Source organism: Psammomys obesus, unplaced genomic scaffold (genome assembly GCF_907164565.1).
Source record: "Psammomys obesus unplaced genomic scaffold, mPsaObe1.curated_primary_1811, whole genome shotgun sequence".
Classification (NCBI taxonomy): Eukaryota; Metazoa; Chordata; class Mammalia; order Rodentia; family Muridae; genus Psammomys; species Psammomys obesus.
Window position 1 is genome coordinate 15,600,173 of NW_026585580.1, and position 16,448 is coordinate 15,616,620.

At 45.8% G+C, this 16,448-nt stretch overlaps 1 protein-coding gene across 5 annotated transcripts in view; it reads right to left on the bottom strand.

The window, feature by feature from the left end:
- Positions 1 to 16,448, bottom strand: part of Aff3 (ALF transcription elongation factor 3) — a 434,549-nt gene that overhangs the window by 207,618 nt on the left and 210,483 nt on the right. For all 5 annotated transcript variants that reach the window (XM_055607315.1, XM_055607298.1, XM_055607308.1 and 2 more), the window contains exon 6: positions 481 to 528. In XM_055607315.1, coding sequence (XP_055463290.1) covers positions 481 to 528 — 48 coding nt within the window. The remainder of the gene's footprint in view (positions 1 to 480; positions 529 to 16,448) is intronic.

The following is a 16,448-nucleotide window of genomic DNA, read 5'->3' on the forward strand; positions in this document are numbered from 1 at the left end:
GGGATGGGCCAACAGGCACCAAGGAAATTCATAACCCGTAATGCAACACAGAAATAAATTTCAGGCTCAAGCACTGTCTCTGTCAGGAGCTTCTGATTCTAATTAAGTTTAGGAGAGAAATCACAGGCAGCCCTGCCTGACTCAGAAGGCGGCATATTAAAGGATGCTCAGGTGATAAACAGTGGTACATACTGATGGGGTCCTGCTGCATTTTTCACCTAACATCTGTTGTCTTGGTCCTCTAGCTGACTGCTTCAACAGTGTCACCTCAGTGTGCCCCAAGGCCCTGGTGAGCTCCTGAGAAGCAGGGCCGCTTCATTAACTGTCACTTGGGTGACTCGGATGGCCACCCTCAGGACAGGTCAGCATCAAACAGCAAAGCATGACAGATCCCTTTGATAATGTGGCCACATGATTTCCTTCTTCTGGGAAATCTGTGTATGGCCAACACATTGATAAAATTTTAAAGAGCATCCTTACCCGAATTATTTCTTCAACACAGCTGTTGCTTTCTCCAGATCTACTCTCCTGAAAGCAAAGGAAAAAACAAATTAGGCTTGCTCAAACGGACTTGTAGTCACAAAGAGAGGATGACAACCACATTTCCAAATGAGTGGGAGGATGAAGCAAAGTTGGCCTAAAGGAATGTGTAAAGTAGAGAGGCGGATGAGGGGAACCCCCTGATGGCCAGCTCTCATTGGTCAGTTCTTATTGTCGATGTTTGCCCTTTCCTGGCCTGCCGAGCCACATGCACGTGCCCACAGACTCAGCCCAGAGCTCTGCCACTAGGCTAAAGGAAGTGGGGAAGTTTCTAGAAACACAGAAGATGTTCCAAGGTTCTGAGGTCCGTCCATGCTGGGCTTCATCCGAACGTGGAAACCACCGACTTTACTGCAAAGCAGATCGGGCCTACCTGTGGGAAAGTGACACGGACCAGATGGTATGGTGGTTACCACAGCTTAAACAAACCCTAGGTCCCAGTGCTCGAATGTCACATGGAGTGTCAGGGTGAACCTAAACCTACATGCCAACGACAAGCAGCTGCGAAGCTCTGGGGGTTGCTGAGGATGCTGGCGTCAGACCCCACCACAGCCGCCTGTTCTGCTGCCAGCCTTGCTGCCTTGCACTGTAGGCAGCTCTGGGGTGTGGTGGCCTTGGGGCACAGCTGATGGGGACTCCACAGACACTGTTTGGTTACTGCTGGTTACTCTGCCAAGAGCAGAGCAGAGGACGTGGTTTTATGGGAACATAAAAGCAATAAGCATTGGGTGAGCTGCCTGTGGTCCCAGGGAGGTCGCCCTGGGGTCCTGTAAACCACGGCGCAGTGGTCATGCCAGAATGGGACATTTTTGTGCTCTGTCACTCAAATTCACCGCCTTTTCTTCACAACTCTCTTTTCCCTCAGGAATGCCATGCGTGTCTTCTGTAGTCTTCTAGCCAATTTCAGGGCATCCTTTGAGCCACAGCTCACCCACAGTTTCCTCACAGTGGCAATGCCTGGCTCTGGCATTCTCAGTAGTATTCCCCTCCTCACCCTAGCCTCTCCACAACTTCAATTCGACACCCCAAAATATCCCTCCACTTAGAATGCACTCCATGCCAAAGGCCTGTGTCATTCTGAACTGTGCTCCACACTGTATGTACCGTGTAAAATGCACATGTCAGCTGATGGGAAGGAAAGTAACGAGTGCATTTCTTTTCTGTGCTTCTCTCATTTCAGCTTGTCTTCTTCAGATGGAGTCTAACCACACAGCCTCGGCTATTTGAAACCTGTCATCTCCCTGCCTCAACCTCCTGAGTTCTGGGATTATACACATTCCCACATCAGGGTACTTCCTGGTATTCTGTGGTACAGAAAGCTGATCAGAATCGACTCTAGATGTTCAGAGGCTGGCAAAGACTCCCCAGGGATGCACCCCTGCCCTGGCTAATAGGTCGGCGTGAAGGAAGAGAATATTAGATTTGCAGAGGTCGCATTTGTGACTCCAACTTTCTCTGCTATAGGATTAACCTCTTGTTTGCCTCAGTCAACTGTGGCCCCAGAAGGTGACCTAACTTCGGGAAAGGCCACGTGCTACCACACAACTCACTGGACTGGACTGCCTAATGCCCGGCAGCGGAAATTTCCTCTTCCATGGATGTTCCCCAACCATAAACACTGTCCTTGAAATATGGCCTCTCTCATAGCAGGCCTGGCCTAATTTGTTTATGAAAGGGAAGCCCAGAGCAACTGTCCCAAAGGCTACATAGAAAAGTCTCAGCCGGGCTAGGGTTTCATGGTCCTGTGGAATGTCCCTTCTGGTGTTTAGTGGGAAGAATTAGTGGTCTCCGCTGGAAAATTTCTCTTCAAACCACAACCATTTCTCTTACCTTCAAGTCCCCAACCATTCTTGGGAGATGACACGCTCACTAAGCAATTGCTGAACTCTCAATGTACTTCCTATTTCTACCTGAGAAACAACCAGAAGGGAAATGTGACCTCACATTACCCAGGGACAACAGCTTACGAAAAAGGCTTCATGTTACACTAGGTTCAAGCTCTTAAATAAGCTTCCTCTGGGGGCAGAAACAGTGTGAGAGTCAGAGCAAAGGGCTTATTTCGAAAGTTTATTGCCTACAAATGTCAGAGAAGCGACATCTATGAAACCTCATCAACATGACTGCCTAAACAAGACCCGAATGAGGGCAATAGTGACAGACATCTGCAAAACAGAAGAAGAAACCTCACAGGGCCTCAGCCCTAAACAGGGAACTACAGACAACTAAGGGATGCTGAGAGCGGGAGAAACTGTCTTCTCCAGGAAGAGCGCACCTACTCTAGTACCCAACGGTCAGCTCTGAGAACTTAGACGCACAAGTTTCACTATATGGATGGAGCAGACTGTAATTATATATTTAGGAGTGTGTTTGTGTGTGTGTGTGTGTGTGTGTGTGTAACAACAATTAAAGTATTAGAGGGCATGAATGAGAGAAAAGGGGAGCAAGGAAGGGGTTAGAGGTAGAAAAGAAATGGGGGGGATGATAAAACTGTATTTGAATTTAAAAGAAAAGATTTCAAAGTTATGCCTCCCTTGAAAATAAACTTTATTTTCCCTTGGTGTGCTGTATGTATGGGACAGGCTGCTTTTCCAGCTACGTTCCCTGCAACCCCGTGAGAGCTCCTACTGCCTTACTTTAGTAAGGGCACAGAGAGAAATGTGTAGCAGAAGCACCATGAAACACTTTTGTCCCGACCTTGATGGGTGACAGTGATGGCAGTGCAAACCTCATGGCAGTGACAGAGAGCACCCCACCAAGAGAAGGCAGCAAAACAAGGCCAGGGCAATGTCATCTGTAACTATCTCAGGACATCTCAGCCTTGAATCGGAGCCTGAATGAGTGGGGCAGAGTGGCCCCCAGGGCTTTTCTGCAACAATTCTCCTGGGGACTCAAGAAGGGTCCCCATATTGGCTTGGATCTCCAGGCCTCCAGCTGCACAGGGCTGGCTCCATGGTGCACAATGCTGAAGGAAGTCTGGTTCAGAAGGCCCTGAGGAGCTCCTTCAAACAAAAACCAAGACTTTGACAGGGAAATTGTGGCCCAAAGAAATAAAGGGCTCTAAACAAAATCACTATGGCAGCAGTGGTAGCCTGGGCAGGAGCCACACAGGTTGTTTTTGTTTGTTTGTTTGTTTGTTTGTTTTTAGCAGTCCCCTGGTGAATCTTCTCTTTCAGGCAAACTCCCTGTGCTCATCTCGGGGCTGTCTCTAGTGGAGCTGACATTCATGTTCTAAGTGGGGAAATGAGAAGATTCTGGGAACATTTAGGTGAGTTTCTTCATCTTTCTGACTTTGCATTGTTCAACACTGTGCCTGGCCTCTCACACACAGAGAAAGGGGAAGGGAAACGGGTGAAGAGCGAGCCAGTCAAACCCATTATCCTTTCTAACTAATAAAACAAACGGGAAGGGTCTATGTCCTCAGAAATGGGGAGCATAGGATTCCACCTGGTAAGTCAGTGAGTGGGGGAGGGGGGAGGAGCCAGGGGAGCTTTCTGCTTTGGGGGATCTTCCTCAGAGTCTGATCTGTGCTATAGTTGTGTGGTTTGATTATATTTACACTTCATAACTTTCTGTGTTTATGGGTAAAGCTAAAACGTGCACACAATTTACATCTCCAAATTTGTGTTTATATTTTTCACAATAAAATCACTGCTTCCCTTGGAAAGGTACCCACTCAGAAGGAGGTTGCACAATGTAAATTTTAATTACGGGGTATTTTTTTTTTTTTTTGAGCGCATGTGGCTGCTGCCTCATGCTGAGTCGCTGAGCTGTTGCTCCGCTATTTACTGCGACTCGGATGAAGCTCCCTCATTTTTCTATCATTACATTTTGAAATCTGTCACAACAGTCTCACCTCACTGCAACTCCGACTCAAACTTGAATTAAAAAGCTATAGTCCCTGGCCGACTCCACTTCCACAGCCCTGGTTGTTACATGCTTTCCCCAAATCCTCCACTCGCACAGCCTGCCAGGGACATGTGAGTGATGAAGTTCTGGGAAAGGAGAGCTCAAGAGGCAGCCAGAAGCATCAAGTCCCCAGCAGCCCCTAATTACCATGCTGAGCACAGCACCCTGGAAATGCAAGGCTTAAGGAGAAAAGGCTCCATCAAATCAGGGTGAAATGGCATTTCATGGCAGAGCAGATGAGCTGCGCATGGACACATTTTGAAAACAGTTTAACTCTTCATCAGACGCATTTCAGGAAAACTTTCATTCCTGAACAATGCTAAAGTCACAACGTCTTTGTCAGCAAATCCTCAGAAGTCCTCGCGCATTTAGAAACTGTTTATCCCACGCATACCCCTAAATATTCCCTACAGGACTATTTTTAAACAAGTCTTACTGCTTTTCATCTACAGGAAACCTGAGACAAACAGATGAGGTGTTCTATCAACACTGTGAAACAGTGCCTACACTAACACCAGGAACTCTGTGGGAGGCCCCGTCCCCATGATCAAGACCCCAGCCTTCCCCCTGAGCACAGGATGACTGTGAACAACCAAGGTAGACTATGCTCTCCAATTCCGCTTCTCTCCGCCTATCTTGACATGCCGCCATCGAAGGACTACACTCTGCTTCCCAGGTTTGAAGCCAGAGGACCCATTTCATCTCTGCTCTTCGGCTTTCCCTGCCCTGCTCATCTACAGACCTCCTGCCCTGCTGTTCCACCCAGCTCTGCCTACACAATCCTACTGTGACCACCAGCCGTGAGACATCCAGACATTCCGAGACAGACAAGCAAAGGCAAAATATGAGAGGCAGGATATAAAGGGCAATGAGCGGCCCTGGAAATGTCAGTAGCAACTGAGGGAAAGATGACAGAGCTCGGGGGTATGCTGCAGAAGAAGGAGAAGGCAGGATACAGGCAGAACTTCACAGCGCCATAGTCAAGGAAAGGGGGGACAGCAGCAGGCCTGTCACAGTCAGAGATCCTCACCCACCTCCCTTTTCCTGACAGACTCAGGGTATCAACCAAAACAAACAAACAAACAAACAAACAAACAAACAAACTCTTCTGGAAGGAAATATGAAAAAATTACATAAGGCTAAAATGAAATTTACAATGAACTTAGAACACAGTGTTAATAAAAACACATGAAACTGGAAATATCTGGGGAAAAAAAACCCTGATATATGAAATAAGAGCTTGGACTAAGAGCCCTGATGCAACAAGTTAAAAAAAAAAAAACACCATTAAATAGAGATTTGAGCCAGATGACTATTTCAAAGGTTTGAGGAAGAAATAATCCTTGTTTATTTTATCCTTTATAATATAAATTTGCAGAAAACAATTCAATTTTTGAATTCAAAAATGGAATTCTCAATCAATGCACCACATGAAAATAAATATAAAACCCTTATCACATTCTTAATACATATTGCTTAGTAAAATATCAGAATTAATGGAATGCTCTAGGAATGCAGCAGTAGCTATCATTCAATTTCAGGGGCCTCTGAAAGTACTATACCACAGGGGAAATAAGCAAAACTGAGGTCAGCTCATCTTGCTGAATTTTTTCTTAATCATACTTGATAAAACCTACATGACTTTTCAATTAGCACAATGCAAATCAGCATGGAGGGTCCGCAAAAAGCTTAAACTGATCTACAAGTTCCCACTACACAACTCTTGGACACATGCCCGAAGAACAGCAACACACTTACTACAGTGACATTTGCTCGTCCATGTCCACGACTGCCCTATTCATAACAGCCAGACCTTAGGAACAACAGACGTCCATCAGCTGATGAACATTTACACATTGGATTATCACTCAGTTGTTTAGAAAAAAAAATCATGAAGTTTCCAGCTAAGTAGACTGGGCTAGAAACAATTACCCTGAGTGAGGTAACACAGACCCTCCCCCTCCAAAAAAAAAAAAAAAAAAAAGAAAAGAAAAGAAAAGAAAAGAAAAGAAAGAAAGAAAGAAAGAAAGAAAGAAATCCCAAATATTGCATGTTTTCTCTTTAATGTTGACATTTAGATATGTGTGTTTCAGTTAGGACAACCATGGAGTTTAGGTAGGGGAAGAGAAGGAGGAGGAGAAAAGGGAGGAGGAGGAGGAAGAAGAGGAAGAAGTAGAGGAAGAGGAAAAGAAGGAAGAGGAGGAGGGGAACTTTCCAAGAAAGAGTAAATAGAATATAGGATTATAAAAAAGATAAAGGAAAAACAGATGAAGAACATTAAGTGCAGAGAGGGATGAAAGGGCAGAATAAAGAAGGGAATATGGGAGGAGGCAAACTGACTTCAAAGGCATTTGAAAAACCATATAAAAACCTAGTACTCTAGAAGCTTTCTAGGACATATACGTGTATGACAGGAATTTAAGCACCAACTAGACATCTTATGACACCAATTAGAATCCACAGAGCCAGGGTGGGTGCCTTCTGCTGAGCCACTGGCCAAAAGGCTCCCATAGACTCTTTCCCAGAACTCAAAGCCACTGTCCAGGCTACTGGTTACCCTTCACAGCCTGACAGTGAGACCCCACTGCTCAAGGTACCACTGACTCTGTCATCCAACATGGAGCAACCAGGCTGGTGACCACCTAGACATTTCACCTCGACTGGTTAGCACTGGTGGTGCTTCAAGGTTCTGTGACGTAACCATTAACATCAGCCAGCTACAAACTGATACTTACAGCAGTGACCAGACCACAAGATCCAATACTGCCACACACCTTATGAGGGTGGCCAGCCACCTTTTGATTGGATTCAGAGCACGCTCCATGAGATGGACCCAACCTGACACTGTTAATGAGGTCAAGAACCTGAAAGTAGATAGGCCACGGGCTCCAGGAAAATGGAACACCTACTGCTACTATTCTGCTAAATGAACATGGCAGTAAAAGGACTCCAGCAACGTGTTAACATACCCACAGGTCAGTGTGTAAACCCTCGTCAAAGAAGCCGCCTCACAGGAGACAGGAGGTAACACGGTGACACACAACTGGACAATGTTCAGACACTGCGTGACTCTGAAGCACTCAGACCTAAGGGAGATGTCTTTACCAGAACCATTCCCTCGAGGCTCAGGGGCCGATGTAGAAGGGGATGAGGAAAGATTGTGAGAGCCAGAAGCGGTGGATGACTTCAAGGAAACAGTGTCTGACAGAAGACGCAGCAAGGCTGATGCACACGGAACTCAAGAGACTGGAACAGCACACACAAGGCCTACATGCATCCGAGTGACACCAAGCCCCAGCAAGGAGGAGGGCGGGGGGACACAGAGTCCCACCCACAACCAAGACGCCATTTGCAACTGCTGCTGCTGGGAATGTTTTCTCCGATGGAGTGACACTGGGTGTACCAGCCGCACTCCAAGACAACATGAAACAAACTCAGGGGAACTAGGTGTGAGTGCTCATGTTCTGTTGTTTTTGTCTTACTGAGTTCTGCTTGTGTTTCAAAATTTGTTTGGAGAGAGGAGCCCTGAACATGAAGCCGGTAAGTGGAAAGATGTGGGAGGCTTTGGGGGAGGAAAAAATATGACCAGAATATATTATCTGTAAAATATATCTATATATATGTATATATATATGTGTATATATATGTATATATATATATATATATATTTTTTTTTTTTTTTTTAAGAAAAAAGCTCAATGACTTGGGAACCATCTCCAAAATATCTTGTTAGGTAGGCATTTGCAAAACACTATAAAGTTTTAAAAATCTGAACTCTGAAGTGCTTCTGGCCTGCTACATTTTGAGTAAGGGACAATCAACCTGTACCATCCTTCAATGGAAAGAATAAAACAAAAATATGTTCTGGGGGCCACTGGCTTCTTTAGCAGATTATAGTAGACATGTGACCTTCTCATGTATATGCTCATGACCAGGTCCCAGAAGAGAACGTGGTACAACTCAAGGGTACTTACTACATGGTATGTGCTGAATGACAGAATAAGCCAATATGAAGAAAACTGGATTTAAAAAAGAAAATCTACAGTTCTGGGAGCTGACTCAGGTAGTGAAGACCTCAGTTTGGATCCCCAATATATACACAAAGAGTCAGGCACAGTGGTGTGATGGGTAGCTCTGTACAGGGAGTGTGTGTGTGTGTGTGTGTGTGTGTGTGTGTGCGCGCGCGCGTGTGTGATTCCAGAACTCATGCTAGTCACGGTGTAGCCCATCAGTGAGCTCTGGGCTCAGCTAGTGACCCCGTCTTAAGTCAAGTGGAAAGTGACAGACAAGATGCCAGATGTCAAACTGTGTTCTCCACGTGTCTGTGCACACACCTGCATGCACACACAAGCACGCACTTGCACAAACACTCTATGTGCTCAGGTAAAATAACAGTAATAAATACAATTAAAACTTAATGACCAGGGCAGTCACCGGCATCAGGAGAGAGGTCTTTGCTTCCCCTAAAACATTAACAAATAACGGTTGCCTTAAAACCCAAATCTCAGACCATCAACATTTATTAACTTTTTAAAAATTAAACTTTTCATGCCTATTGGTTCAACTTCTCACTGGCTGCTCGACTCCCCAGTTCCCACACTGGCACCCGTAAATCAAGCCTTTTATGAGCGGGCAATATTAGTGAAGGGCTGGCGGCTGAGCAGCCCCCTCATGAAAAGCTCAATTTGAAATACCCTCAGTGTGCAAAGAACGTGCCTCCCACATCTCACCTCAAACGGTGCAGCATGGTCAAAATCAGGGTTTGTAAACACACCACAAAGTTCCCTACAGTCCATGTGTGTAAAGCACATAGCAGCCACAGGTGAACCTCATTTAGACTTCAGTCTCATCCCATCACCTCAGTAGACATACGAAAAGCTTCCAAATAGTTTAAAGAACAAATTATGAAGTGCTTGGTCCTGGGAATTTTTTGATAGAAAAAATCAGCTATTACAGATTTAATAACCCTATTGGATTCTCAGCAACAGGGCACGGCCACTCAGTCCACGATGATGGACACCAGTGATCTCAGCCAGAACTCTGGGTTAGAAGCGCATGAGATTGTCAGCAGCAAGTTTAGCTGTCTATCGGTGCGCTGGCCTTGTCAGAAGCCTTATTGACGCCGTGAAGAAATTAGAACCAGACACAGTGACTTCACATCTTAATCACTAATTTATATCGAGTGCTCTTCTGTGGGGTCATGTCTCAATGAAGTGCCCAGCACCGGGAGGCAGGGTCATCTTCCACACTGTGCTGTCAACACAGGGTAAAGAAACCACAGGACAGTCATAAACGAACACTGGTAATTGACACTGACAAGAACATGGCAAGACCTCGCCAGTCCTTCATCTCAAATCACTCCGCCCAGGAAGAGGTAGACCATCAGGCTGAAGACGGGTAACAAGAGCAAGCAGTTAAACACTCACTCACGAGGCAAGCCTTCAGGGAGACAACTGAAATGCACCATTTCCTTTTTAGTGTCTTCCTGAATTTCATCCTGCCCCCAATTATCTGTCTGACTCCTATTCTAATAAAGAGCAAATAATATGTTCTTTGTGAGCAGCAGAAGGTTTGCTGATAGGATATCCCTAAAACACATCCTCTTAAAGGATAAAGAAAAATACACAGGAAAAGCACATTTCCTTATCAAGTATAATCACAATTGTGCTCTCCTTCTAATCATGAAATTCTGAACACAGACGCTTGTAAGATGGAAAGAGTAATACAATGTGGTTGATGAAATTAACCAATTAAAGAAATTTAGGACTACTCTAATTTGTGTCCCCAGGTTAGGCATATAATCAATTCTCTTTCAACCAAGAATGGAAATGGCACTGCGGTGCTGTGCATTTGACAACACAGGGTGAAATCCCTCATCCAAAACCTTTTAAACCATGTCCCCGACCTCAGGTTTAAATACTATCTTAGTCTGCTTTTTATTGCTTTTTATTCTTTATATTCGCAAGCCACCACAAACTAAAGCAGCACGGAAAGAAAAAGGCTTGCTTGCCTCGGAGGTGGGAATCTGAGGCAGGAACCTGGAGGCAGGAACTGAAGCAGAGGCCACGTGTGAATGCTGTTTGCTGTTTACTGTCTAGAGACTGTATCGTGCTCAGTCTGCTTAATTAGAGGATCTGGGGCCACCTGTCTAGGGATGGCACCACCCCCCACAGTGGGCCAGGCTCTCTACAGCAACCATGATTCAAGAAAACGCTCCACAGACTTGCTGAGAGGCCAAGCCCATGGAGGCAGTTCCTCCACCGGCAAGCCCTTTTTCCAGACAACCCTGACTGTGCCAAGCTCACAAAACACAAACCAGCACAAAAACAGTTCTGTAAGGTGTGTGATCTCGGCAGTGGAACCCAAGACTAAACGGAAAAGTCTTTTGTGCTTTGCTTTGCTTTTATTACTTTTGCATGTGTGTACACAGGTAGGCGTACGTCTGTGTCTGTGCCTGGGAACGAGTGTGGAAGCCAGGGGACACTCATGGGCCTCATCCTCAGGAGTGTTAGCCACCCTATTAGAGACAGAAACTCACCGGCCAGGAGCTATCCTTATGTATCCAGGGCTGGTACATAAGTACATGCAAAAACAAAACCAAACAAAACCAAACAAAACCCTCATGAAATCCAGCTGGTGTGAGCAGAACAGAAATCCTGTCTGAGAGAGGAGAGCAAGAATTACTGTATCATGACCGAGAGGTTCACGCCTAGTTTTGTTAGGAGGTGAGAACTTGGCAGAAATAAAGTTTGCTATTTTTTCATTCCTATATCTAAACGCTGGTATTTAAAGATACTACCCCCCATCCTTTGGCAGCCTTTTCTGGTAGTTTCATTAGTCACGCCATTGACATAGTTTTACATTCATTTGGGGAAATATTTACAAGCTATTAGTTAGAGATTCTTGGGGAGACAAAAGCTTTTTCTCTGACTTCTAGGCAATTCTTGGAGAACTAGTGTGTGGATCCTAAGACAAGCTAAGTTTGCTTGCTCCTGGGCCGGCTGCGAGTGAGGCCGGGCATTAGCCATGCATTTCCCTCTATCAGGGCAGGCCTCGGGAAGCCCCAGGAAGTGAATGCTGTTCATTAGGTTTCCATGAAGAACATCATGGGGCCAAGTCACCGGGTAGTCACTTTCCTCTCTACGAAGTCCTTCCTGTCAAGCCTCTGGGTGAGGCCTCATGAGAAGGCAGACCCTGTACCCATCCTCTCAGGTCCTCACCGACAACAGCTCTCGTTAGACGTTACCTTGATCAAACCAATAGCTGGTAAAGACATGGACATCACACATGTAACACCCAGACCCCGTGACAATTTCTGTGTGCAATGTGGACATCCCTCCTTAACAGCTCCCGACACCACATGATCAGCTCCTTCTAACACCTAAAGAAAGGCACTGGCTTCGCTCATCTTCCCCTAGTCTTTGGCTCCTTTCTTCCTTTCTCTCTCTCTCTGCACTCACTGCAGCAGGATGCCCCTCCACCGCCAATGGTGAAAATGGCAGCTGCATTTACCAAAAACAAGCAGGCCTGAAATCTAATCGTTATAACCCCAAGACTATGTCGAGACAATTTAACAAGAAATAACTGGCTTGTGATAAAACTATCGAGAACAGTCAAATTAAGTCAGAAAGTGTAAATGAAAATTGTCAAGGTCCTTCTCTCTCTAACCGCATGGCTTAAGTGCTTAGAGAAAAGAAAGTAATTCTGTTATCTATCAACTTCCTCTCAACACAATAAACACCAAATAAGATGAAACGTTTGATTTTTGGACTTGATTTTTAGCAATGGGAAAATAAACGAATTTAGGAAAGAGTTTTGCTTAAGGCTGAATACAGACACCGGGAAGCTCAGTAAAACCATGAATGGCAAGGACTGTCTAGAATAACACACAGCCACAGGGGGCACTGGAGAAGCCTGCAGGCAGCCTAAGGAGGAGTGAGAGGAGGCCAGTCACCGCTGAGGCAGAGCTAGAGCCACAGACTCTTGCAAACTAAGTCTTCTTACGTGATCCCTGGACTGTTTCTCACTGTGCTACATACACCAACGTTCTCATTCTGTTCTTTATTTTTCTAAATTTAGTGTGTGTGTGCACGCCTGCTAGCACCTGTGTGTGCAGATACCTGAGAAGGCCAGAGAGGGGTGTCAGAGCCCTGGAAGCTGTGATAACAGGTGGTCTTGAGACACAAAATGTGGGTGTTGTGAACCAAACTCCAGTCATTTGAAAGAGCAGCAAGCGCCCTTACTCACCGAGACATCTCTCTAGCCTCTGAATGCAGAGTTTGCATTTGCTCACTTGTTTTGTGACTATCCAAGTACATGGGTGTGGCTATGGCACGGTACATGTCTTGTGGTAGCATTTTCTTTCATTACCGTGTTGATCCCTGGGATCAGGCTGAAATCACCAGGCTTGGCAGAAAGGGCTCTTACTGACTAAGCTCACCGGGCCCATCCTTATCACTCTGAAAATGGGAATAATAATAGTACCAAGCACACACGAGGACTAAAAGAGGCAATGCACACAAAACGTGAGCAGGTGCCTTCCACACAACAGCTCATCAATGACTAGGAATAATTCCAGATCTTAGAATGCCACAGACATCACTTTAAGCGCCTAGGAAAGCCACAGTTACTAGCAGGCCCAGCTGATTTCATGAACACCGGGGGACGTTGATGGCTATGGTCTCCCCTGCTTCTAAACTGCCATGAGCCTTCCGGGTTTCTGTAAAGCATCTGTCAAGGTCTTAGAGCACTCCCAGAGGGCAGATGGAGATATCTAAGTCAGGTATTCCTATACTTAGACGGACTGGTAGCTAATTAACAACCCCCCTTAACATTTCTTATCTGGCGTGACTTAGATGTTTGACTCTTAAGTGAATTACAGAGATAAAAATCCCTGCCACTGTAGAGCTTATATTTTTAATAATGGAATCCAGGAAAGCAATAAAGAAAAAAAATTATAGTGTTGCAGCATACGGGGAACCAAGTGAATGTCAAGGACGAATGAGGAGAATACAGCTTCCAACAAGGTTTGCGTTTCTGGGTTTGTCAACCTGACACAAGCCAGAGACATCTGAGAGGAGAGAACCTCAACTGAGAAAACGCCCCCCAGTTTTATGACCCAGCTGTGGGCCAGCCTGTGGGGCATTTTCTTCATCAGTGATCTATGTGAATGAACCCGGCCCACGGTGGGCGGCACTAACCCTAGGCAGGAGGGCCTGAGGTGTATAAGAAAGCAAACTGAGCACGCCGTGAGGAGTAAGCCAGTGGTCAGCTTCCCTTCACTGCCCCTGTTTCAGCTGCTGCCTCTGGGTTCCTGCCCTAAGTTCCCTTCATAAGCGATCGGATGGGGTGTGTGAGCCCTTTCCTCCCCAAGCTGTTTTTATCACATCAGTAGAAACCCGAGATAAGGCTGAAGATGCAATGTACACGGATCTGCGTCATTCCCCACGTCCCTTCCTGCTCCGCACTCCTCCTTTCTCTCCACTGTGAAAGCCTCAGTCCTGTGATCCCCACGTGCTTTGCTTCTGTTCCTTACTCTGACGAGAATGCCAGGAATGTAGAAAGAAGTCAAGACTAAGTGGGGCCTGAGCATCCAAGAGACAGACCAAGGAAATGGAGACACGGTCACAGAACAGAACAATGCCAGGTGGAATGTCTTACAGAGGTAAAGGGTACTAATACAAGCAAGCACCCAAGCCTTTCTTGGGGCCTCACAGAAAAAGGATTCTGAATCAATGTGGGGCCGGCACCTGGGTCATCTCAGCTTCCTGTAAGTTCTTGATGCACAATTAGAGCCTTCCAGAAAGGCAGCGACTCTGACTGACTTGCAGGTTCCAACCAGAAGGTGAATGAGTAGAAATGAGTTACAAACTCACACCTCAAAGTGCAAGATATGTTTTGGCTTTGCAGACATACTCATTGAGCTGTAGGCCACAGGTCGATGGTAGGCAGAACACCTATCCTTGTATGCCAGGACCCACACTGGAGCCCCAACACCGGAGCCCCCACTAATGGGTTATTTTCTATCAGTGTTTGTTTAACAAAGGTCGAAGGGAGAATCGCCATACAGCCTGGGGTGAATTACCCGTAGAGCCCCTGACGAGAACACAAAGGCTTGTTCTAGTAGGGTCAACGTGGGAGTACAGAGCTATCACAGCGCTCAAAACAATTAGTTAAATTAGGTAGATATTTAAGAGATTACATGCATGCACTGCTTATTACAAACATGGCGATCTGTAACAATCCTGCTCACAGCTTTTAATTTGAGTATTTCAGCTGTGTGCTCAGCAACGTATGGGAGATGTTATCCACAGGGGCACACTGTTTCCTCCCAACACACAGAGAAGATTAACGCAGAAACAACGTGAAGCAAACAAATGGTTAAGCTCGATATTCACAATATGATACTTGGACAAGATTTATCATGCTGTTAATCCCCGCTGGGTGCCTAGGGTATAAATACGGTTCAAAAGGTACATTCCTTAAAGGTGTGCGCGCCGGACACTATGCCAGTACCGGAAGGCGAGCGGATCTCTGAGCAGTATCCAGTGGAGTGGGTCAGCGCTGGTGTGTGACTGGGCAGTTAAACGCCAAGTCCACGCCACGTGGCTGCTCTCTCCCCAAGGTAGCAGGGTCTCTTTCTGCTTCTCTGCCCAGCACCCAGTGGAGCCTAAAGCATTCTGGACATGCGGTTGTAGCAATGAACTGATATCGTCAACTCCCACAGTACTCCCGGGCCGAGAGACAGGGTTTGCTCTTCTGCTAATAAACAACCTGCCGACGCTTCCAACAATTAGAGCAAGTGCTCCTTCTCTAGACTGGGCAGAGTGCAAGCTTCAACGTTAACTTTCCTCCTCCATTTGCCTCAAGTCATGAAGACAGTTAATGAAAGGTCTTCTATGCCAGTCACGAGCTGAAGCAACGGTGATCAACGGGTAGACCGCACTACCCTGTGAGCTGAGAGACACCTCTGCAGTCCCCGGGTCTCATTTAGAAGAGCAGCATCTTTATAGGGACAGTGGTGGGCTTAGTTTCATCATCACAGGCCTTTAAAGGAAAGGCCTGGAGTCAGTGCTGATCAAGACAGCCTGTCCTGCTTCCTGCTTTCAATCTGTTAAGCAAGAAAATGCCTTTGCGTTGGCATTAATCCGATCGTGCCCCAAAGAAGAAAAAGATGCCCCAAGAGGCTATCTGTTTAATAATACACGGTTGGTTTTTAGAATAACAACAACAAAAATAAGATAAGACAGGACTAAGGAAGTAAGACGATTGGAAGAAAGCTGGCAGAAAAGCTCCCTTGAAAACACACCAGCATGAGATAAAAGTCAAAGGAGGGAAGAAAGTAGCCTTGCTCAGAGCTAGCTGGCCTGTAAAAGCCCTCGTTCCTAGAAAGCTGGCTATTATTTCTAGTTTCTGTGCCCACCGATCCACAGGGAACTGGTGCTGTGCTGGTACAGGGGTTAAGGACTGAACAAAGCAGGGTCTACCTTTCGAGGAGCTGAAACTCTCTGCAGCGGCCAGACAATAAACAGATAAACAGGACTACTCTAGAAGACGTGATATGCCTATATGAAAGAGCAGACTGAAAGCTCTGGTACAGCCATTACAGTTCCTCTCAACACTAATGCATCTCTTATCAGAAAGAATGAGAAGGACTTAACCCCTGAGCGGAAGTCCTAAAACAAGAGCGCACACTAATAATAATGGGTGTTAAAAAGCAAATCAAAACAACACACAATTGAAATGCTACACTACGCGCAATTTCCATTTCTACATGCCCAAGACCCTCTTTATAATTTCATCGCAGCCATTCTGAGAAGGTAGGGAACAAATCACAGGTTTCTGAAAGGGAATTCTGCAAATAACATGGCAGCATTGCAAAATGCAAATGTAAACGCTGCTGAGCCATCTGCTCGGTATCGCAGCAGCACTGGGAAAGGCTCTGAAAGAAATGATGTTTGAAATCATTAAAAAAAAATAACATGTCAAGTTTAAAATACTCA